This window comes from Colletotrichum graminicola (assembly GCF_000149035.1).
Source record: "Colletotrichum graminicola M1.001 genomic scaffold supercont1.37, whole genome shotgun sequence".
NCBI classification, from domain to species: domain Eukaryota; kingdom Fungi; phylum Ascomycota; class Sordariomycetes; order Glomerellales; family Glomerellaceae; genus Colletotrichum; species Colletotrichum graminicola.
Window position 1 is genome coordinate 96,629 of NW_007361041.1, and position 22,303 is coordinate 118,931.

At 54.9% G+C, this 22,303-nt stretch overlaps 7 protein-coding genes across 7 annotated transcripts; 6 read left to right on the forward strand and 1 right to left on the reverse strand.

The window, feature by feature from the left end:
• Positions 1-283: 283 nt before the first annotated feature.
• On the forward strand, positions 284-3,561 carry GLRG_08201 (CDC24 Calponin; the record flags this gene model as incomplete). Its single annotated transcript, XM_008098886.1, has 4 exons — positions 284-862; positions 984-1,769; positions 1,834-2,020; positions 2,072-3,561. 4 exons carry the CDS (start codon positions 284-286, stop codon positions 3,559-3,561), a joined length of 3,042 nt encoding a protein of 1,013 aa, XP_008097077.1.
• A 1,877-nt stretch (positions 3,562-5,438) lies between these two features.
• GLRG_08202 (CHCH domain-containing protein) lies at positions 5,439-5,860 on the reverse strand (the record flags this gene model as incomplete). Its single annotated transcript, XM_008098887.1, has 2 exons — positions 5,439-5,605; positions 5,755-5,860. The coding sequence occupies 2 exons, from the start codon at positions 5,858-5,860 to the stop codon at positions 5,439-5,441; spliced, it is 273 nt and encodes a 90-aa protein (XP_008097078.1).
• Positions 5,861-6,990: 1,130 nt separating this feature from the next.
• GLRG_08203 (uncharacterized protein) lies at positions 6,991-7,764 on the forward strand (the record flags this gene model as incomplete). The annotated part of the gene is made up of 1 exon (XM_008098888.1): positions 6,991-7,764. The coding sequence occupies one exon, from the start codon at positions 6,991-6,993 to the stop codon at positions 7,762-7,764; it is 774 nt and encodes a 257-aa protein (XP_008097079.1).
• A 1-nt stretch (position 7,765) lies between these two features.
• Positions 7,766-10,588, forward strand: GLRG_08204 (uncharacterized protein; the record flags this gene model as incomplete). The annotated part of the gene is made up of 1 exon (XM_008098889.1): positions 7,766-10,588. One exon carries the CDS (start codon positions 7,766-7,768, stop codon positions 10,586-10,588), a length of 2,823 nt encoding a protein of 940 aa, XP_008097080.1.
• Positions 10,589-11,952: 1,364 nt separating this feature from the next.
• On the forward strand, positions 11,953-13,268 carry GLRG_08205 (WW domain-containing protein; the record flags this gene model as incomplete). The annotated part of the gene is made up of 3 exons (XM_008098890.1): positions 11,953-12,043; positions 12,111-13,049; positions 13,114-13,268. The coding sequence occupies 3 exons, from the start codon at positions 11,953-11,955 to the stop codon at positions 13,266-13,268; spliced, it is 1,185 nt and encodes a 394-aa protein (XP_008097081.1).
• A 1,631-nt stretch (positions 13,269-14,899) lies between these two features.
• GLRG_08206 (beta xylanase) lies at positions 14,900-15,831 on the forward strand (the record flags this gene model as incomplete). The annotated part of the gene is made up of 3 exons (XM_008098891.1): positions 14,900-14,983; positions 15,042-15,506; positions 15,574-15,831. The coding sequence occupies 3 exons, from the start codon at positions 14,900-14,902 to the stop codon at positions 15,829-15,831; spliced, it is 807 nt and encodes a 268-aa protein (XP_008097082.1).
• A 2,938-nt stretch (positions 15,832-18,769) lies between these two features.
• Positions 18,770-20,084, forward strand: GLRG_08207 (eukaryotic aspartyl protease; the record flags this gene model as incomplete). The annotated part of the gene is made up of 2 exons (XM_008098892.1): positions 18,770-19,409; positions 19,486-20,084. The coding sequence occupies 2 exons, from the start codon at positions 18,770-18,772 to the stop codon at positions 20,082-20,084; spliced, it is 1,239 nt and encodes a 412-aa protein (XP_008097083.1).
• Positions 20,085-22,303: the final 2,219 nt, after the last annotated feature.

A 22,303-nucleotide genomic window follows, 5' to 3' on the forward strand; every position in this document is an offset into this window, starting at 1 on the left:
TTGTCGCTTCTCTTCCTCCCAACCACCGACTCTTTTGCATCCCCGAGATAGCCCACTCGACCAGACCGACTTTCGACAACCCCAGCGCTGGATGACGTGACCCTGTCTGTGATCTGATCCAGTACAGGAAAGCGCTTCATCGATCTCCCACCGCTTTGCCCCCATTCCCCGCACGTCACGATACCCTCGTTCCAAAGTCGATCATCCTCCCGACCGTCGTTCCACCGTCGAGTCCTCCCCTCCTCCCCTTTCCTCTTCCTTTCGCCGGATGGGTTAGGACGTCATGGCTCATGCTCCCCTCCTGAGAACGAACACGGCTCCTGTATTCCAGCAACCCGACGGAATCGGTAGCCTCACCAATACCATGAGTAATGCGCCCCGCGCCAGCCAGCTTTCCGGCTCGACAGCCTTCACCTCCTCCGCCTCGCTAGCCTCCTTCAACAGCGCGTCCACCGTCGCGCCCCCGCAAAATGGCGGCCCTGTCGTTGCCACCGCCAACATTATCAACCAAAAGGCCGATGCCTCGCGCTCTCTATACCAGATCTGCATGTCGTTGAAGCAGCGCCTATCCCAAGTGCCCAACTTCGACCCCTATTTGCAGCAACTGGACCCTAATGACCCTGTCGAGTCATTGTGGAGCCTCTTCCGCACCGGTTACCCCCTCCTCGACATATACAACGCCCTGCAGCCCGAAAAACCCCTTGAGATCGAAGAGGCAAACGCAAACGCAAATGACAGCAAAAAGGCAAAAATCGCCCTCTTCAAGTTCATCCAGGCCTGTCTCAAGGATTTGGGCATCCCCTCGGCCGAATGCTTCGTCATCAGCGATGTGCTGGGCAATGACACGACCGGATTTGTCAAGGTATGTGAAACTGCCGCCCTTCCGTACCTGCCGTCTCGCTCTCCATGCCGACACCAGCCCTCCCTCCCTCGCCTCTGCCCTCCCTCATCCCTCAAACCGGGTTGCCTAACCTTTTCCGCAGACAACCCAAGTCGTAAACTACGTACTCGACATCGCCGAACAACGAGGGCTTCTGCAACAGTTGCAGCCCTACCCCGACGATGACCTGCCCCTCGAACCGGGCTCCAAGCTGAGCTACCGAGATCACATTGTGAAGGAATTGGTCGATACGGAGCGCAAATATGTGCAGGATCTGGAGAACCTCTACGACCTCAAGAGTAGCTTGGAGACGAAGGGAATCATCACCGGCGACACGATCCACCAGATTTTCCTCAACATCAACGCCATTCTGGACTTCCAGCGCCGGTTCCTTATCCGCGTGGAGACGACCAACTCCATGCCCAAGCTGGTGCAGCAATGGGGAGCCCCCTTTGTCACATACGAAGAATCGTTCGATATCTACAGGCCCTTCATCGCCAATCAGCGCAAGGCGGCCCAGGTCGCGAACCAAGTCTTCGACCAGATCAAGGCCAGCGGACATCCTGTGGCCGCCGACTTCAACACTCTGGACGGTTTCCTGCTCAAGCCCATGCAACGACTTGTCAAGTACCCGCTACTGCTGAAGGACCTCATGAAGAAGAGCGAGGACGACGCGATCAAGGCTGACCTGGCAGCCGGCATCGAAGCTGCGGAACGCGTGCTCTCCAAGGCAAACGAGGAGGTCAACCGCGATCTCCTGGACGAGGCTCTCGATGACTTGCGAAACCGGGTCGACGACTGGAAGAATCACCGCGTGGAGCAGTTCGGCCGTCTATTGATGCATGGCGTTTATACCGTTGTCACGGGCAAGAGTGAACAGGAAAAAGACGTGAGTACTCTGGGACACCTGTCGCCGGGCATTTCCTGGCGCCGTTGTGCTAATGTTAGAACAGTACGAGATCTATCTGTTCGAGTGTATCCTGCTCTGCTGCAAGGAAATATCGGCAAACAAGAGCAAGGACAAGAAGGACAAGACCAGATCGACCGGGCCCAAGATGCGAAACAAGAATGCCAGGCTTCAGCTGAAGGGTCGCATCTTCATGACCAATGTCACCGACGTTGTTTCACTCGCAAAGCCTGGTAAGCACAGGAAACCAGCTACGTTTACCTCTGGCACTAACCAAGGGATAGGATCGTACAGCGTTCAAATCTGGTGGAAGGGTGACCCCGGCGTGGAGAACTTTATGATCAAGTACACCAACGAGGAGCAGATGAAGAAATGGGCCGTTGCCCTAGAGGCGCAACGTAAGGAGAACGCGCCCACCAAGGCTTCTGCAAGCCCTGATCAGGCGGCCCCTGATTTTGCCTGGACCCGCGACAACGCCGCCAAGCTCGAGAACCCGTATCTCAACCAGCAAGACGAGGATGACGAGGACGAGCTGTGGCCGGCGGCCTCGGCTCCCGCCCAATTCCCCCCGCCGACTCAGTCGACGGGAGGCAGTATGCTTCCTCGCAATGCGTCAAGCACGAGCCTGCGGCAACGCGCCGCCACGAACGAGAGTCTTGCCGGCATGGTGAGGGTGCCACCGCCCCGCTTTCCGCTTCCTCAGCCTCCCGCCCCCTTGAGCCTCACAACCCAGGTTCTCCCCTCGGGCGCGACTTCGCCCGGCGGTCGCGGTGGCGATTCATACTTCTCACCAGTGGCTGAGTCGCCCGTCTCGTCGCGAACGAGCACGGCGAGTACCATGTTCCCCAACCCGGGATACCAATTTCCAAAGTCCCTCACCCCGCAGCCCGGTTCCGGGTGGGACGACCCAAACCAGAGATACACGGCCCCGGCGATGCCTCGCGCCCCCTCCCGAGACGGGTCCCAGCAGAGGAACCCTCGTGGGCCCTCACTGCCAGCCATGGCATCTAACAGCCAGAGTGCCGCACAGCAACAACGCAGCAGGTCATACAGCACGCCTGATATCAACGGGCCCGGAGGCATCCGTCGCACTCAGGGAGGCACTCCTGTCCCCGCGGTGCCTGGCATCCCGTCACACCTGCACCCCGCCCACGACCAGAACATACCTCGGTCGCAAACTGGCTCACCCAGGATGAATGACGTTCCCATCCGAACGAACACGCAGAGCCCCGGTACCCAGCGCGAGCGCCAGTATGGTCACCATCAGTCCGGAAGCTACGGCGGGACCATGTCTCAGTTCCCCGCTCAGCCGATTTACCCTCGCCAGGGAACGCCGAATTCTGGTCATGACCGACAGCTCAGCATCGACGCGGCCGCATCCATGAACGCGATGCTGTCCCCGCCCCCGGGCAGTGGTATCAGCGGCTCCTCGTCCAACCCGCTTGCCAGCCCGGAACTACCGATTCCCACGCAGCTCAAGGTCAAGGTCAATTTTGTCGACAGCGGCAACTACGTAACTCTGGTTGTTGCGTTCAACATCACGTACCAATCGCTGATTGACCGGATCGATGCCAAGCTCGGGAGGTTTACCAGCAGCAGCATCAGCAAGGGCATGCTCAAGCTGCGCTACCAGGACGAGGATGGTGACTTTGTAACCATTGCCAGCGACGACGACATCCAGATTGCCTTCATCGAGTGGCGCGAGGGCGCCCGCAACACCGCACCGGGAGGAGTTGGCGAGATCGAACTCTTCTGCGTCGGGGAAACGGCTTGACCGCCTCATTTCTATGTCCAAATAGGTCTTTTGGGAAACCTTTTTGAGGGGCTTTCCCAGGCGCATCGTATCCATATACCCACCGGGGGAGGAGGGAGGCATTTCTTTGCATACAAAGGCGTCCGGAGCAGACTTGTTTCACCTTACTTTTTTTTCTCTTTTTTTTCTCTCTTCTTTTCAAAATATTTTTTTATACCTCTCAGCATCGCATCAGGCGGGGCTGGCCGCCCGTCTCATTCCGCAAGCACTGCAGTGGCGGCCACCTGCGGTTAGGAAGCATTCGGACTTGCGAGGATTTAGACGGCAACATCACCATGACCACCAACCACATCTACAGCCCCGCGACGCGCCTAGAGTGGCGTTTAGTCGCGGAGGCGCCCTTTCACCTGGAACATTGTTCTTGGAAATATTTGCGACCAATCTCGGCATTGGCGACTCTGGGCATACTTTGCATGCCCCTTTTCCTGGCCCGTAACCATCAGGCCTGAAGGGGACGAAATTGGCGAAGACGACGGACCCAGGAGGCGATTCCACATATCTTCACTTCTTTGTTGGTTGTTTACTTTGCTTTGGGAATGACTGACCCTCTTTCGATCGTTACGACTTTGATGATGACGCATGGATTTGATATCTGGGTGTTTTTCCTTTCCTTTGTTCTTTTTTTTCTTCGACGAAGAGCGGGAGACGCGATTGGTGAATGAATTGGCTCTGACGGTGGTGGTGGTGAGGATGATGCCACTGTCGGCTGGACGGGGAGGGGGGAGCGATGGAGATGTCTGCCACGTCGCTCGCGAAGGTTTGGAATTCGGTTCTTGACTGGCGCTAGTTAAAGGATACTCGAAGAATTGACAGGCTTTGCCGTTCCGTGAACAATGCCGAGATGTGTAGCGTGGACTGAGATGCCCATTTGATATGATGCGAAACAGTGACATTGGTGGGGCGGGATACCAGTCGCAATAGACCGACTGATGTCCGAGTTCCAGCATTGCGTAAGGGATCAGCTTCATGTGCCCGTGCTGTGAAATCCTCTTCGTCATCTCCTACGCGTGTGCCACGAAGAGACAGACATATGCTAGCTACTACTACATGCGAGGCGGAAGAGGAAGAAGAAGAAGACCATGCTTGGACAATTTGTACTTTTCCGTGCAATTGGTGGGACACGGAGAGAGACGTGCCGTCATGGACGGGGGGTGCAGTGGCATGCTGATAGCTCATGGTTTCTAGAAGTTGAAAACATGAATGGCTATTCTTTTTCTATTTTTTCTTTTTTTGTTTGCTTAGGGGTGGCTCAAGACGGTCACTATACTCTAGGAAGCCTGTTAAGTTCATTGACCCCGTTTCCATGTCCAACGCATGATAATCAACGTTTATTGCCCATATCGTCCGTATATATGTATATATAGACATACATATATATATATATATAGTGACCGAGCTACGGCCCTCGTTACACCAAGGCACAGACACCTGTTCCGATGACAGAAGGCGAGAAGAAGGCCAGAAGGGGGTCGGTCAGCAGGGTGCCATCAGATGTGGTCAAAAGTCTCCTCATGTTGGCTGTGACGTGGCGAACCCTCCGGCTGCCGTATATGGTACATTGGTTCTACAACACCTGTGCTCTTAAACGCCGCGTCCCGTGTATAATAGTATGATTGTACATCCCTCGACAGCTGCAAGGCTCAGTCATCGAAACGGGCCGTGTGCGGTCGATGCTTGCTCCGTCGCTGTGCTTCTCTGGGCTGCCCTTCGCAGGCGTCTCACGTCTCCGCAGCCATCTTGAACGTCCCGACGGGCACCTCGCAATCGACGCGTTTGGGTATCGGGCATCAGCTTCTTCCTCTCCCCTTCCCCATCTCGGTATCGGGTCCGTTGACCGCCTACTTGCCCTTGGAGTGAGGCACCACCTTGTGGTACATGCGACCGAGGTGGTAGTTGATGGTGGACGAGGCCTTCTGGTGCTTCTGAGGCTGGTCCATGCAGTGGCGCAGGGCGTTCTCGAGAGCCGCGCAGCCGGCGGAGTTATAGCCGGCGGAGGCCCAGCATGCTGGAGGGAGACGTCAGTGGAGGATGCTTCTTTTGGGAGGGAGGGGATTGGCGGCGTTTTCATGACGCAAGCTTGCGTCGCGAGATGGGAAAGCAGAGACGGCCAGATGGAGACACTGAGACAGCAAGGGGGAGGGGAAAGGGACATACCGAGAACGGCAGTCATGGCCTGCGTGCACGGGTTTTCGACTTGCCTGTTGGGCTCGCGGACACGGAGGACCTTGACGGGCGGCAGGCGCATCGGTTTTGAAGGCATGATGGGCGGTTCTGGGTTCTTTGGCTCGGCGGTGTGGCGAACTTGTCTGATACTGTTTGATTACTCAAGGGTCGTTCGGATCGTCGTGGTCGTCGGGTATTGCTGTCGTGGGACCCAATCGTCGTCGTCGTCGTCGTCGTCGTCGCGGCCTACGGATCCAAAAAAATCAAGCTCCATATCCCGAGCTTCTAAGCATCCATGGCATCGCGAAAGCTTTGATGCGGTTCCGAGCAACAGTTTTCTTTTTCTTTTCTTTTTAGACCAATCACGTCTTGTCAGCCTTGCAGGGCGTTGGAGACGTTTGATTGGTCAGAAGTGCGCAGTGGCTTTCGCGTGGGTGGGGTAAAGAAAGACACGCAAGACACGGTCCCGAGGGAGGAAAGAGTAGAGTGCGCGCGTCTGGGATCTACGCTGTACGCTGTTCATGATATGCAGCGCAGCCAGCCTGGGACAGGCGGGGGACTAGCGTGGCTTAGGTAAGCAGCCACCGCGCCATGCAGGGGACTTGGGAGCTGCCGATTGGCTTATTTGTCCTTGGAATGTAAACAAAAGGATGGATGGCCTTCTCGTTGCCCGTCACACCCGCGCGGAAACCAACACGGCAGCCCACCACACCAAATTTTGTGTTTTTGTGTACACTACGCTACCCCGTCCATCTCTGCCTTTCCTCTCTTTCTCCCTGCCTTTTTAATCTCAATTTATGTAGCTGTCCGTCCAAGCAAGTACCTTGAAACCACCCCCCCGAGTTCCCGAACGCGCACCAATCTCCGCGTCACGCCCGAGATACCAAATCTTGGTCACGGTTTCACGTCAACCCGAACTATCTGCAGACATTGGTTATATTGAATTGGTTATATTGAATTGGGTAATTACATCTGGGCAATTCGCGACAGTTGCAGAACCGCAGTTTCCAGCTGCTTGCCGGTTAGCTCGCACCCATTCTTGTCTGCGTTCGGCCGCGCGCTTTGTTTACTTTTTCCCCTCTCTCCCAATCGCACCTTTCGCGACGGTACTTTCGCGCAATCGCGTCCGAGAGCATCTCCGGGCCCGGATCGCATCGCATCGCATCTGAGACCATAGCTCCTACGCTACCCTCCCGTCACCCAACCGATGTTGCGTCAGTACGCACAATGGATATCCCGAAATTGACATTCAACCCGCCTTCGGGTGACGCCATCACTCCCCCAACCTCGCGCTTCGTCGACCGCGCCAGCCCCAACATGGCCTTCTCCACGCTCCAAGCCGCGCCTCAACTTAACGGCAGTGTGGCGCCGAACCTGCCATCCCTCTCCTTTGACTTCACCACGCCAACCAAGGCCGACGTCTCGCCCAAGTCAAAGTCGACTACCAAGAGGCAGGCTCCCAAGCTGACCTCCTTCGCGCTTGCCTCCCCCTCTAAGAAGTCCAGCACGGCAGAGACCCCGAGGCCGACCAAGGCCATCTCGACCGCCAGAACTCCCTCGCCCAAAAAGGTCTCCTTCGCCGACGACAGCTTTACATCCTTCACCGCCTCCACACCCAAGCACTTTTGCGCGTCCACGCCAAAACTGGCCCGTGGTCTTTCACCAAAGTCTAGCCCCTCCAAGCCGGCATTCTCTGACTTTTCTGTCATGTCAATAACCTCGCCGACAACACCCCAGCTTACTCACGACCAGTTCGACTCTAACCAGCCACAATCAGAGGCCTGCGCTGCCTTTCTGTCGCTCTCCAAGATTCGAGAGCTGGATCCCGAACAAGGCGGTGCATTCGAGACCCCGTCAAAGGCCGACACGACGATGCATGACATTACTATGCTGTCTGACATTACCGCCGCGTCGCCGAGAAAGCCTCAAGCATATTACCTCGCATCCGTCGCGCTTTCAGAAATGGCCAAGAACCTCTGGTCAGTTAACCCCGTCCTCTAACATGTGCTCAGCCCCAGCTAACTCGACCAGCGCACCTTTCGATCCCCAGATGTTTGCCGACTTCAACTTCGCCACCACGCTTGCTCACGTTCCCGACTTCCCCCGTCGACCGGCACGTGCCACGCGCGTGAAGCAACGACGAAAGGCAAGGGGCCTGATTCTGGAAAAGGCCATAGCCAAGCGCGTCAAGGAGTCGCTCTCTGTGGAGGAGCTCGATGCCGCCGTTCAATTCCGGCACATTGCCGTCAAGGGCGACCTGGCGTATGCCATCTGCCCTCGCAAGAGGCAGAGGGTCACAGAGTGGACCGAGGAGGACTACTCGGAACCGTACTGGCTGGACGAGGAGGTGGAAGAGAGGCCCGTGATTAACATGATCGAGGCCCGCCGCGTCCTCCGGAACGACCTGTTCTCCCTCCCAGCGGGCCCGAGTATCCGTGAGCAGCGTCAACAATACAAGGCAGACATGGAGAAGTATGGCGAGGTGATTGCTCCGACAAGGGGCAAGAGAAACTACGATGGCGAACCCAAACGGGCTTACAACAACGGCCTGTTGACGCACGCCATCATGAAGCCCCTCCTTGCCTTCCCCATGCCCGACCTGAGCTTCGAATGGGTCCTCGAGACGGCGATCCGCGATTCTAACAAGGCCCACGGCCGCGAACCAGAAAAGCACCGCAACGTCCGGCAACCCATTGCCATCTTCGGCGAGTCGGACTTCTCTGTTATCGAAGAGGAGGATGAGCCACAGAGTCCTACCGCAAAGCTCCCGCACTTTCCCTCGAGCGCCACGCATCATTCGGAAGCAAGCAGGAAGACCCGGCTGGACCGAGGCCTCGTTTTCCTACGGTCCAAACTCGCAACCCTTACCGCTCAAGAGCAGGCAGATGGACCTTCGTCACCTCTGTCCTCCCCCATCGGACCTGGCTTCACCTTTGAAGTGCCGTCCTTCCTCTCCTCGCCTGGCCTTACCGAGACAGACGGCGACGATGGTGAGAAGAGACTCGAGGAGGAGGCGTCCGAGCCTGTTGCGAGTCCCATTGTGTACTTCAAGGACCGCAGCCAGGCGTCTCCATTCAAGAAACGCAAGTCGCTCCCTGCAACGCGCCGTCCGTCTCTCACATCCCTCCTTCGCCGGGTGTCACTTCCGCATACCCTCCCCGCTGCCGACTCGGACCAGCTTGCTGTGGTGCAGGATCCCCAAGATCCAGCATCCGGACCGCTGGTGGGTGCTCCCGACGTGTCGGTTGAGCTCCCCGCGGTGCAGAATCCCTCCGAGGTTGATTCAGCATCAGCGGCGTTTGTCGAGTCTTCACCGGGGTCTACTCGCGGGGCGTCGTCGTCATCAGCGTTGGCATTGGCTTCTCCTGTGGCATCGTCTTCTCCTTCGTCCGTTGTCGTCGATGCTAGGGAAAATCCCGACATCTTTGGCTCATTCCAGGAGCGTGTCGACTCACCTATTCAGGCGCCTGCCTCCCTCGCCCACGTATTTGACGAGGCCAAGGAGACGATGGATAGCAATGTCCTTGTGAGCAGGGAAGGCGATCGTCTGATGGTGCGGTTCAAAGTCTCGGAGAAGTACGCTGCCATTGTTGCACCTGAAGATGCACCTGCCACTTCCTCGCCGTCGCCTGTCGCCGTCGCCGGCCAAGAAGAAGAGCAGGAGGAGCGGGCCGAGGAGGGAGACGAAGAATTGCAGCAGGTACCTGACCAGGTGACTGCAGCGGCTTTGGATGATGACGACTCCGATTTGATCATGCTTAGAGAGTTCATGAACCGGCACGCCGCCCGTAAGGCTGCCAAAGCTGCCAAGCTAGCACCTGAGCCAGTCGAGACCGCTGCCACTCCCCCCCTCTCTCCGACCCCCATTCCTTCTGCCCCGATCATTGCCACCGTTGCTCCCACGCCCGAGCGCGCTCAGAGCCTCCGTGCCGAAGCCCTGGCGTTCTCGGTCACATCTTCGGCGGAGCGACCTCGTTCTGCTCGGCGGGCGTCTCCCGCTGTCTCAACTGCACGACGACCTCTTGGAGCCCTCGACGTTAACAGCCCGAGCCCTAGGAAGGTTAAAAGAAAGGTCGATGATGTTGGTGAGAGGGGGCCATCGCCGGAGAAGATGCCCCAGCCGCCGAAGCGTCAGCGTAGAGATAGGGCAGAGAAGTCCGACAAGGATGAAAAGGAAAAGCCAAAGGAGCACGAGGACACTAAGCCTGCAGAGGAGGAGGCTGGCCCCGCGACTGGCGTCAGAACCCGTGCCCAGCGGGCCGCAGAGCGCGGCGAGCCAGCTCCCACGACAAAGATCCCCGTCAGGCACAAGGGATATGCCAAAGTGAGGAATGGGGAAAAGGATTTGTCTGCCTTGACTCGGCAGAACACTCGCACGAATAAGGGAGGTGCACTGCCAGCCGAGCAGGTCCTGGAGTCTTTGAAGAAGGCGGCGCCAGCAATCGAGACACCAGTTGTTGCAGAAGCTCGCAAGGACGGCAAAAGCGTTCAGTGGGCTGAACAGTTGACTAGGAGCCAGTCTGTTGAGCCATACGTGGAGCCGCTGAGCCCCGCGGAAGAGAAGGAGGTGGGCAATACTAGAAGCAAACCCAAGGGCTCGACGACCAAGGCCGCCGCGAACAAGTCTTCAACGGCCAAGTCTTCAGCGGCCAAGGCCGGAACGGCCAAGTCAGCAAAGGAGCGCCAGCCGGCCATTCCCGGCCCGAAGACGGAGGGCGCAAAGGTCACCAAGCCGAAGAAGGTGTCTGCGGCAGCCAAGAAGGAACTGGGACTAAGCGCCAATGGCACGCCTGCCAAGCGCAGTGCCCGAATCGCCAAAAAATAATGGCCTACGACGGAGAGCTGTAATGGGTGATTGAGGGGAGGGAGGAGTGGACATGACAAGGCAGGACAGCGGAGGAAAACATTGCATCGTTCGATTTGCATCGCAAGGCAGCCACGGAAGAAGAAGAAAAAAAGTAGACGCATAGCTATCGGCGTTTTGGGATTTGGGTGTTTGGCCGTTGGACTTTGGATCTTTCTTTTCATTCTCATGGCGGCGGTGTCTTTTTTCTTCTCTCTTCCTTATTCTTGCTCGGCTTCACAGCTCTATACCCATGATTGCCCTTCCCCTTGGACACAGAGACGGATAGGGATTTATATGAATGACGGCGAAGAGATTTGTATCCGCTTGTTGAATCGCTTGAGGACATTGATCACCCCACCACACCCTTCGATGCTGTCACTATATGCCCAGGTTCTGCAGCCCTGAGAAGTTCCAATTGTGTTTTGTTGGCCGGTCGACTAGAGGCTAGTCTCTTTACCGTAATACTTTGATAGCAGGTCGATACGTCTCGTCTTGGGGGCCGGCCCTCGAGCTATCATTCATGCATTGACTGTGCGGAATCGGCGCACAGCCCTCAGCCCTACGAGATGTACAGACGGGTCGTCCCGCAGGCCGAGCTGGGACGGTGGAATTGGGAGCGCAGGGGGTTGGATGCTTAGTCTTTGGGGGGAATCAATAATTAGTAGGTCATCCGAAAGGAGTTTAATCCAGGAGGGGGATGTATAGATTGATGGAGAGAGGAATGATGTTGCTGCGAGCAAGACAAACCGATGGAGATTCATATCCATGCAAGACGTATTGTCCTATACTGCATAGAGGAAGACGAATTAGCCAAGTCGCGCCGAGCAAGAGAGACCCGTGATTGCCGTCCGTCCCGTGCCACGTTGGTTTGTAGTACATGCCGAGAACACGCGGATGCGTAACGCGCTTCTGGCGGCCTCGGCTCCATCCATAGAATACTAAGTAATACAAGATTTAATAATAAAAAATAATAAAAATACAAAACAAAAACACCAAACGGCACAGGGCCAATCTGACATGCAGTGGCGTCTGCAGCCCAAGAAAGCCACCATTACGAATCTCATCCCGCTCGCTCTATACGCGTCGTAACTTCCTTGCCTGAACTTAGTGTGTAGGTACCTGCCTAGATACTAGATAGGTACCTTCCCCGATTTTCCCTTTTCGTTCGTCATTTGACCCCGCGGCTCCAAGAAACTAAAAAAAAAAAAAAAAAAAAAAAAACATCAACACCAACGACGGCGACGACGACGACGGTTTTTTATCTTCTCTCCCACCCCAAACACTCACTGACTGTCACTACCGAAAAGAGAGAAAAGGCATCAGCAGCCAGCACTATAGCCCTCATGTCGTTTTTCGGCAACTTTGACGTGGCCAAGCTGGCGTCGCAGCTCGGCAATTTCAGCATCCCCGACGAGCCCGACATCATCAACCCAGGTGAGTGAGGGATAAGATGCTATCGTCTTCCCACGTCGCGAAACCTGACCTGACCGCCCGACCGCAGGCCACAAAGACTACGGCTACACTAACCATGGCTCTCACGACGGCTACGACGGCCGCCCGCCCTCGGGCTACCCGGGCGGTCCTCAGAACGGAGCCGACGACTACAAGCGCCATCACCCCGCCGCTTTCGGCTCCAGTGACCCCGCCCGCTCCGCCTACTCCGACCCGGTCTCCGAGGGCACCGCTATGTCCTCCATGGCCGCCGGCGTCGCCGCAGGAGCGGCCGTTGGCGCCTACGGCTCGCAGCCCCAGTATCCCACGCCTCATCCCGGGCGGTACGGAGACGCCGGCGGGTCGCCGTCGAGTCCGTATCCTCAGCAGCAGCAGCAGCAGCAGCAGCAGTCCTACTACGGCCGGCCCCCGTCACCCGGGCATGGACGACCGCCGTCACCGCGGCTTCCAGCTGGTTGGTCGAAGCGCTTTGACGAGCACAGCGGGCGGTGGTTCTACGTCGAACAGGCCACTGGCGTTTCGCAGTGGGAGCCGCCCGCCGCCCCTTCGCCCGTGGTGTCGCCTCCGCCAATGTCGCCGGGATACGGCGGCCACGGAGAGGGGCCAAGGTATGGTGCACACTCTCCGCAGCCGGGATACTCACCTCAACCCGGGTACGGAGGACATTCCCCTCAGCCGGGATATGGGGCGTACCCCGGCGCAGCTGCCGGTGCTGGTGCGGGGTACTACGCCAGCCAGCACTATGGACAGGGCCAGCAACAACACGGCTACGAGCAGTCCCAATCCTACGGTCAATCCCATGGCCAACAGTACGGCCAGCCTCATCCGCAGCAGCACTACGGCCAGTCTTACCAGCAGGGATACGGCGGCGAGGAGGACACGAAGAAAAAGAAGAAGAAGAAGAGCGGCAATGGGAACATGCTGCTCGGCGTGGCAGGCGGCCTCGCGGTTGGCGCCCTTGGAGGCGCCCTCCTCGCCAACGCCCTAGGTATGGATAGCCCCCCCAGTTTCGGCTCTGCTGGCGTGTGGGGTTCCAACTAACAATCGCATAGACTCCGATTCCGACCACGAACGCGATTCCGAACGGCGCTCGTCCTCTGGGTCTGAGGACCACTACCACTATCGCGAGCGCGACGACAGCCACGACAGCCACCGGGGGGAGGAGTACGATGAGGAGGAGGAGGAGGAGGAGTTGTACGATGACTGAGGTGCTTTGGCCTGCCTTGAGGCCGTCCTCTTTTTGTCTCTTTTAGGTAGATAGCCGGAGCGGTAGGCATGAGATTGGTGGGCAGAGAAGGTTTGGCGAAATGAACAAGATACCACCTTACAAGACGCTCTTCTGGAATCTATACAGGTAGCCGACTTGCTCGCGGCATGCTTTGGTCCCGAGCACCTTGCCATGCTAATATCTGTCAAATATGGTCTCGATGGAGCTATAAATGGGTCTGTTGCGTAGAGATGGTGCTGATGTATCCGTAACAGCCCTTGGCATGCGAGGAGTACGGACGTTTCTTTTGGTTGAGAGATGGCCGGGGGGTAGCGTTGAGCCCCCGCCTGTTCTACCTGTGCAGGACCGCGAGGCCATGCAGCCAATCGCCCTTGCCATACATGATCATCTGATCATGTTGCGTGACTTTAGTTTCCATCTCCAGGGCCGCAAGCTCGCATGTGCGTGTGAGAGCGCCAACTTGGAAACGCCAACCAGCAGGGCGGGAAATGGGATGAAATGCATGTGTTGCTTCACAGCTCATGTGCAGCTTGGCAGAGGTGATTAATCTCCACTCGATACGGTAACGAAATAGTCCATCAATGTAACATAGCCGGGCGAGGCATCTGGCAACGAACGACTGCGGATGTCTAGAACTGGATGAGTTCATCCGGAAAGCAAACGGGTTGCGACGAAAGGCAGGGATCGCCACCCGCCCATGTAGGTACCCCACGCCCGACTGAGCGATCTTGGTAAACAGATCTGGTGGATGGGCCAACATCTAGATTTGCCTCTTCTGGACACGATCAGGAGATCTGTTGCATCATCGGCAGTTGACTGTCGGGGGCTCTCCGTCCGTCCATCCACCCGCCCAGACGGCCCGAGGTGGTGAGAAATGGTCTCTACTGGTGGACTTTCAAGAAATCGACTAATATCACAGGATCACCTTGGAAGTGTTGCAATGCATATAGAATAGAAGGTGGTGTGGCTGCTCGCACTTTGGCAGAGGAAATGAAGGTTGTTCCTGTCTTGCTTCGTATCGGGCCCGGCGTTGCTTTGAAGGGCCGGACTGATCAGATTACATCTTGGAGTGGAACTCACGTCTCTTGGCAGGCTTCCAAACACCCGAGAGACTCGTATACGACAAAACGCGCTTTCAACGGCGGCATTCCTCAAGCTGCTTCACTGCTCCCCTGACTCAAGGCGTCGCCGATCTGGCAGACCCCCCCATCTTGGCAACGTTTCTGCTTGATTCGGCCAACTGCGGGTTGATTGCCCGATGACCACCACATCGGTGCGTGGTGTGCGGGGGTGCGGCAGTCGGACGACCGTGGAAGGGTTTCTTTTCAGAAATGGCTAATTGCACGTTTCCTTGGCTTCGCGCGGGCCTCTACAAGATTGGCCGCCCTCGTCTCATTTCGTAGCGCTTCTCCGGATAGATTGTGCGGCAAGGACCCGGTCTTCTCGATCGAGTGCTGCGCCAGCAACAACGCCGGTGGTTATCATGTATGGTTGACGTTTGGAAGGTAATAACTGCAACTTATAATGAATCGCATGCCCTTCATTCCTGAATCGCCGAGACACATCCATCGTTCTCAACGCCGCCGTACTGTCGTCGACTTGCTATCACAATGAAGCCATCTTTCCACCTTGGTCTGTTGACCTTCGCATCGTCGGTCATTGCCCAGAACGGCAATGGCCCCTTTGCACCAGGAGTACGCGAGCGCCGTCATCATGCGTGGCAGAGGCCTTTCAACTGACTGTGGACTCTAGGCCTACATTGTCGATTCTTCCCTCCCCAGCCACACCATCTACAGCCCTGGATCAGGCAATCCTGGCCTGATGCCCGTTTTCATCTGGGGAAACGGCGCATGCTCCGCCGATGGCACGTCTGCCCAGAACTACCTCAAGCAGATCGCGTCCTACGGCTATCTCGTCATTTCCCAAGGCACGCCCGGTAAGTCGGGCAGCACCACTGCTGCGCAGATGAAGGAGGCCGTCGACTGGGCCGCTGCTGGCGGAAAGGGGGCTTTCGCCAACAAGGTCAACACCAAGCAGATCATGACGGCGGGCTACAGCTGCGGCGGCACCGAGGCGTACAACTTCATCAACGACAACCGCGTGTCGTCCATCGGCATCTTCAACTCTGGAATGCTCGGCAACTACGACCAGGCGAAGCAGATCCGGAAGCCCATCATCATCGCCCTCGGCGGGCCCAACGACATCGCCTACCCCAACGTAAGTGCAGGGATACCCGTCCCCCGTGATGACGACCGAGCCGCTCGGAACTGACTGCTTCCTCCAGGGCGAGCGCGACTACAGCAACCTCCCGTCCGGGACCCCCGCCTGGAAGGGCAACATCAACCGCGTCGGCCACGGTGGCACGTACGGCGAGGCCAACGGCGGGGCCTACGCCAAGGCCACGGTCCAGTGGCTCAACTGGATCTTCAAGGGCGACGCCGCCGGCAAGTCCTACCTCGTCAGCGGCACCGCCGCCGACGGCTGGGACAACGCCGTTAACAAGGCCATCGACAACTTGACGGTCCCCGTGAGCGCCAGCTGAAACAGAGCTCGTCATTCTGGTATCCGTGTCGAGGAGTTGTGAGACTCCAGCCGTTTCTTCCTTCTTGTAAATATATATCATAGCCACTCCCTTTTAGGGATGTTGATCGGGGGGACGGTTGATGCCGGTCCTTTTTCAAGCGTGGCGCCGAACATGGTAAATGACAGTCTCAATCCGAACCGAAACTTTGTATATTTGCGGAGCAGCAGCGTTTGGCTCTGAATACGTCTATTGGTGCACCCCCATCACTTCATAACGTCAATCGTGGATCAGACTTGACGTGATGCTTGGATAGGCACCTCTGACTCAGGTGGTATTAGTATCTCCCACCAACTTATCAGTGTCAGGGTGGGCAACGTTGTATGCACGGCGGGGGGCTGCGTTTTATATCCCTACCGGTGACATTGAACTCTGGCGAAAAGTGCCCGGTAGTGAGGAGATGGGACGGAGTACGTTCTTCGTTCGTCGACAGAGGTTTGCTAATATAAGCTTCCCCTCCCCAGAACTATAATGCACAGACACAACCCGCTTGGTTAACCTGCGCTGGGACATGGTATCTTCTGCATTTGCCCGAGGTTTCGTTAGATGAAGACACCTTAAACCTTTCCCTCTCAACAGACGAGCACGAAGCATGAGCTCCGTGATACCGTATTTAAATCTAATCAAGTTGTGGGATCGCAAAGAAAGCGACGAGAACCGGTTTGCATGGGCAGTTTGTTTATCCTCGCGAACTTCCAATGGGTATAATCGCATGTACAAGGGGAGCGACGCTTTTGCAACCCGCAACGATCAACGGATGCCTCTAATATCTCATTGGTGAAATCACCGAGCCTTAATCGACGAGGTCCGTTACCGCCAGCCGGCGGCCTTCGTTGTCGCCCGTGTCCATGCACCTGTCTGGAACCTGGATCGTCAGCCTGATGCACGTTTTCTTGTTTTGATACCGTCCCGCACCCGGGTGAAGGTCCCGTTGGATGCGAGATCAGGTTCTTGCCCTCGCCGTCCTTGTCAAATATGAATGTGTCCGAGTGGATGCCCAGGAGTCCGTGATGGAGACGGTGTGGCCGCTGCGGACGACCAGGCCGTCAATCGATGCGCCAATCTGTTCTTCACATGGTCAGCATGCTGTGGTCTATGTACAGATTCTCACCTGGGGATCCGGTTTCTCGTGAATTGCTCATGCTGTCGGAAAACACGGTCTATAGCGGACAGAGAACCGTTACTCGTCTATAGGCAGACACATTGATCCGTGCCTTAGCTGGCATGCCATTGTGTATTAACTATGCGGAGTAAGCCCATTGTTTCTATAATCCCAAGCGGGGTTTGTCTTGCCTCATTCTTCGTTGAATGGCCCAGAGTATGCGGCATCAGTTGCCCTCCACTGAAACTACGGTAGCTGGACACTGGTTTTTCTGCACGGATGCGGCCGAGATGTATTCAAAGGCGAGGGGTTTTGCATGAGGTCCTTTGAATGACGGGATTGTCTTCATGAAGCTAGTTATGGTTCGGGAGGATAGGTCTGCTATCCGTTAAAACCCGATCACGAAGGCCATTTCCACTTACCAAGGTGTCAGGCGAGGGAGTCTTTGAACCGCCGCAGAGAGGGTTTTCCGTCGCCACTATAATGTAATGAAACTAAATGCCATGGAATTAGCCTTACTGTTTATATTTCGAGGTGTCGAGACGCCAAGATAAAGGATTACGTGGCAGCGTGACGCAAATTGCCACGACATCTCACACCAAACTACACATACGGCTGATCCGGCACCTAGGGCGGTATAAATAGTTATTTTTTCAGTCATTTTGGTGTCGATGCCACATGCAGTTGTGTGTTGAAAAAACGTTGGTTATGGTAGTTCGCTTTTGTCTATAGCTTACAGCTCAAGGTTGCATATGAACATAATTGCTCAAGTTCATGAGAGATACCATATAACAGTGATCTATTGGCCGTCTTCCATATACTCTTCCCATATCTTAGCTGTCGATCAATCTTCCCTTTGTCTTTCGGTGAGATTCTTCTTAGCAATTGCTGCCATGACTTGTTGTAAACGCAGCAGCATGCTTTAGAGTTCTGCAACGTAACTAACACGCGTAGGCACCACTCCATGCCCAGACCTTGACTCGTCGTAAGTTCTTCTAAAGCGTAGCGTGGCAACAAGATGTAACAAGCGCGCGGGACAAGCGCGTGAAACGGCAAACTTTGTTCACCGCAAACGCCAGCCGCATACCATCGTTATGGACCCAGTGCCGATCATCGGCTCATGTCGGATGCGATGAAGACAACCTTCAGGCCAGGACCCAGGATCAAGGTAGCCAAGGTCATCTCGATAACCGTCAGTCTTTGATCGATTCCATAGTTGAGAATTCGTGTTTCAGCCCCTGTTTACAACTGCAGCTATCTCGTCATGAAGCGGCAGTTTGACTCGTTCCAATAACAGACACAACCTTTAGCCTTATGCCAAGTCGGGAAAGGAACCGCTGAACCAGGACAGAACTAGAGCACAAAGATCTGACGATTGGAGACCATCTGTAATTTATTCAAACTGTTTCCAGGTTGCTCGATGATCATGACGTGCGTTGGAAGGGACCGTCTTATGTCCTCAGTGATTCGTATGTCCTTGGTTGGCTGTCACTAGGGGGCGAGAAGGAACGAACGGTTTCGACACGCAACTTCCTGTTGTCCAACCGTTGCAGGCAAACTCAAAATCAACTTTGTTTCAAACGAACCTTTGCGCGGAGTTATGTGCCGAGGGTGTCATGTCTCGGTGTGTATTTAAGCTTCGACGTAGCTAGGAATGCCTTGTTTCAGTGGCATGTGGACGTGTTTGTGAATGGACTTGTATTTTTTTTTCCAGTTTATAACGGCCATGTTCCCAACAGCCAACTTTTGTCCTCGGTGAAACCTGAATGTTCAACTCACTGCTCTTAACTCCCTCCAATGTTGCGTTTCCAACGCTTGTTGGCGCTGCTTGTCGGCGCACTGCTTTCCTCTCTTTGTCTCTCTGCACCCGCAGGTAATGGACAGGCAAAGACAGCCAAAGGGGCAACTGGGGTAGTCCAGTTGCCCATTTTGCACTATAACAGTGACGATACCGGAATTGTCCCCCTGGTCGACGTGGGCATCGGAAACCCCCCTCAGGTCGTCCGGATGGTCCTTGACACCGGCAGCAGCGACCTGATCGCTGCGGAGACCGGCAGTACCGTCTGCAAAAGCCCAGAACAGCAGTGTACCAGGAGCAGAACCGGTCTCGTACTTGGATCTTTCGATCCGAGACAGTCTGAGGGGGTTGAGAAAGTGGCTGGCCAGGCTCTCGACACCAGTTTCGGTACCGGGGAATCCTACAAAGGGCCGATGGTCAAAGAAACGTTAACCCTTGGGGGCTCCCAGGTATCGGCCGCCCAGATCGGTTTGATGGAGACCGGGTACATCCCGCCGAATACACCGTCTTTTTCTGTCTTCGGGATTGGACCCATGGGAAACGAAGGAACAGCTAAGCTGTACGTGAACGTCCCGGCTCACATGAAGGAAATGGGGGTCATCAACAGAAACGCCTTCGGCATATACCTCAACGACTTTAGTAAGAAATACCTAATCCTTGCTAAAACCGTCCAGAAACGACAATGATAGCTACAGGGCTAACGCTTTCAAATTAGGGGGTTCGGAGGGATCGATCACTTTTGGCGGCATTGATACGGCCAAGTTTGAAGGCAAACTCCAGGAAATGCCTCTGGTCAGGGATGAAAATGGCAAGTTTGGGCAGTTTCTGGTAAGCTTCAGCTCGATGTCAGTAAGCGGACGAGAAGGCACCGGTGCCTCTGCACAAGCGACCAACTTCGTCCCCCAGCCTATTCCAGCTCTCTTGGATACGGGCAATCCGGCCTTAGATCTGTCCCCCGAGCTGGTCACGAGGATGGCAAGAGAGCTGCGCGTTGGTACCCGGAAAGACGGCGATGTGACTATGCTCAACCCGGTACCCTGTAGCTGGGGCGACAGTATGAGCCTCGTCCTTGGTTTCAACCAGGACACTGTCAAGATGAGCGTGCCATTCAGTATCCTCATGGTTCCTGAGAAGGGTGGTGCTACTGGCCAGTGCAGTATGCCGCAGATTATTGGCTCGAGGGAGGTCCCATTCACAAGTCTTGGAGCACCATTCCTCCAGGCAGTGTACGCCGTCTACGACATGGATCGAAACAGGATTTCACTTGCACAGGCAAAAATGAACACAACGGAAACGAACATAGTGCCTTTCTAGCTGGCCTCATCTCGGTATGCTCCACGGACGTTTCATCATGAACCATGGCTAACTAACCAAACATAGTTGCCGAGACCTTCCTAAGCTGTCGAGTTTGAACTAATCGGCTTTGAGAGTTACAACATATTTAATACCTCTAATTTTCATATCTATTAGTAGAGCTGTAGAAATAAAATGTCACATTCAACAAGGCTTGTTGATCTTCTATCGTCTGACTAGCAACTGGAATTCAGTTGTGAGGCAACGACTAGTTTTGTCAAGATCACGCACTCATTGATCCAAGTCAATCAGCATTCTTATACGCTTCTGCAGCAGCAGCAGCACATGCCCAGCTTGCACACTATCTGCCTTATTCCAGTGGACCATTGCTACCCGACTAGTCAGGTTCCGACCAGCTATCGTCCGATTGCTCTCCGGGGGGCTGGCCATCATGAAACAAACGGCTGATCAGCGGTTACCACGACTAGCCATGTCCGAACTCTCGCTTCCTCAAAGTCACTGATATTAGATATCTGCGTTTTACTTTTTCCTTGCAGCCTTCTTGACAACCCAAGTTCATTTGTAACTATATTGTAGGCAACATTCCAGAGAGACGGCATCAGGAACAGCGTGGGAATCATATGAGAAAGGAGTTACTTGACTAAAAAGGTGCTCAATACCGCAATGCACGTGGTCTCTAAAGTCTTTAGAACCATACGTATAACTGGGACAATTCTCTCGCTGCACTTGGATATGAAACCAGATGCATTCCAGGCCAACTCATAGTCATGACTAGGCTTTGCCGATGTTTCCCCTGGCGTATACTTGTGAGGTCGTCATAGCGTGTAAAGCCGCCTTCTTAACGTACACTTTTTTCTGCGGCAAGTCTCATTTGCTGTAGTACAGCCGCTCTACACAGCTTACGGCATGTGACTATTCAACTTCTACATTCAAATGGTATGTATGGATCATATAAACACCGCTACTAATTTAATGACTTAACTACGCCAGAAGTAATGCTGCCCATATTTCACTGACTTCTGAGCCTATACCGAACATATCCAAGAGTTTCTTATGCTTGGCAAATCAAGCTTACATAACCACTTACAATGGACATTGGCAAAACTGTTCAGTTCTTGCCAAGGTCTTTAGGAACTAGTTATCGGCAGACTGTATGCAAAATATCATGTATTCAACCAGGGTGCCGGATCGCCTTCTCTCACTGTGTACTATGTGATACATCTGCCTGCTCCCCTCACCCGTGGCGTTTTCTATAGCCACGCCCTTTGATTCTCATCGCCATTTAGTTTGATAATGTCACTCCTTTCAATAAAACGTGGCTTTTAGCAGCGGGGCAACTTCTTGTCTTGGATCGAGGCGCTGCGCCGCCGGAGCTGGATTGATTTTGCTTTGCTCGCCTTTTGTTGACAGACCGTGAATAGCACCTGAAACTATCGTCGGCTGATGTTTGAGGCCAAGTTTGCTATTTTTTCGCCAAATATAGACTTCTCAGCATATCTATCATGATATGTGGATGATTTCATTGCCATGACCTGTGCAGTCTGCGATGAGCTTCCCCGTTCCGGCATGGTGTTGTGGAGGATCGATTAGACACAGAGAGTGCTTGGCTCGGAATCTCGGCAAACCAAAACCGAGTCCATTGACCATAAGCGGTACAGATAAGACGCCCTGGAAAGCTGGCAAAGCTGTCATGAAAGCCCAACTGAGACGCCGCGGGTCGCCAAGACCTCCAAACGCCCGTTTCCTGTCATCATTTGTTTGCTCAAACTGACAAGCACCTAGGCACGCAAGGCGGCCTCGCAAGGGACTTGCAACCCGGGGTCCTGGAAACCGGTCCAACAGGCATGTGTCCACCAAAAAGACGTAGAATTGGCCTCGATAGCCAATGAGCAGCCTTTGATGCCAGATGTGGACAGTGGTTGAGATCTCCATCACTTGTCTTGGTGGTTGCATCATCGCGTCTTTGGTTGCTAATCAGCGGGATCGACTCGATGGGCCGAGAATAGTGATCATTTAGCGAACCCCCACACGAAGCACACCAATGAGCGCACCTTTTCAGATCAACTTGAAACTATCATTTTTCATTATTTTGACCGTTCGATTCTTCTTTGTTGGTTGTTCGATTTCAATATAGTCATATTCTTGGTGTTGTGTTGGAGCACACCCTGTAACAGGCAACTTGGCGTTATACAACGACCTAACGAGTGGTAAGAAGTTCT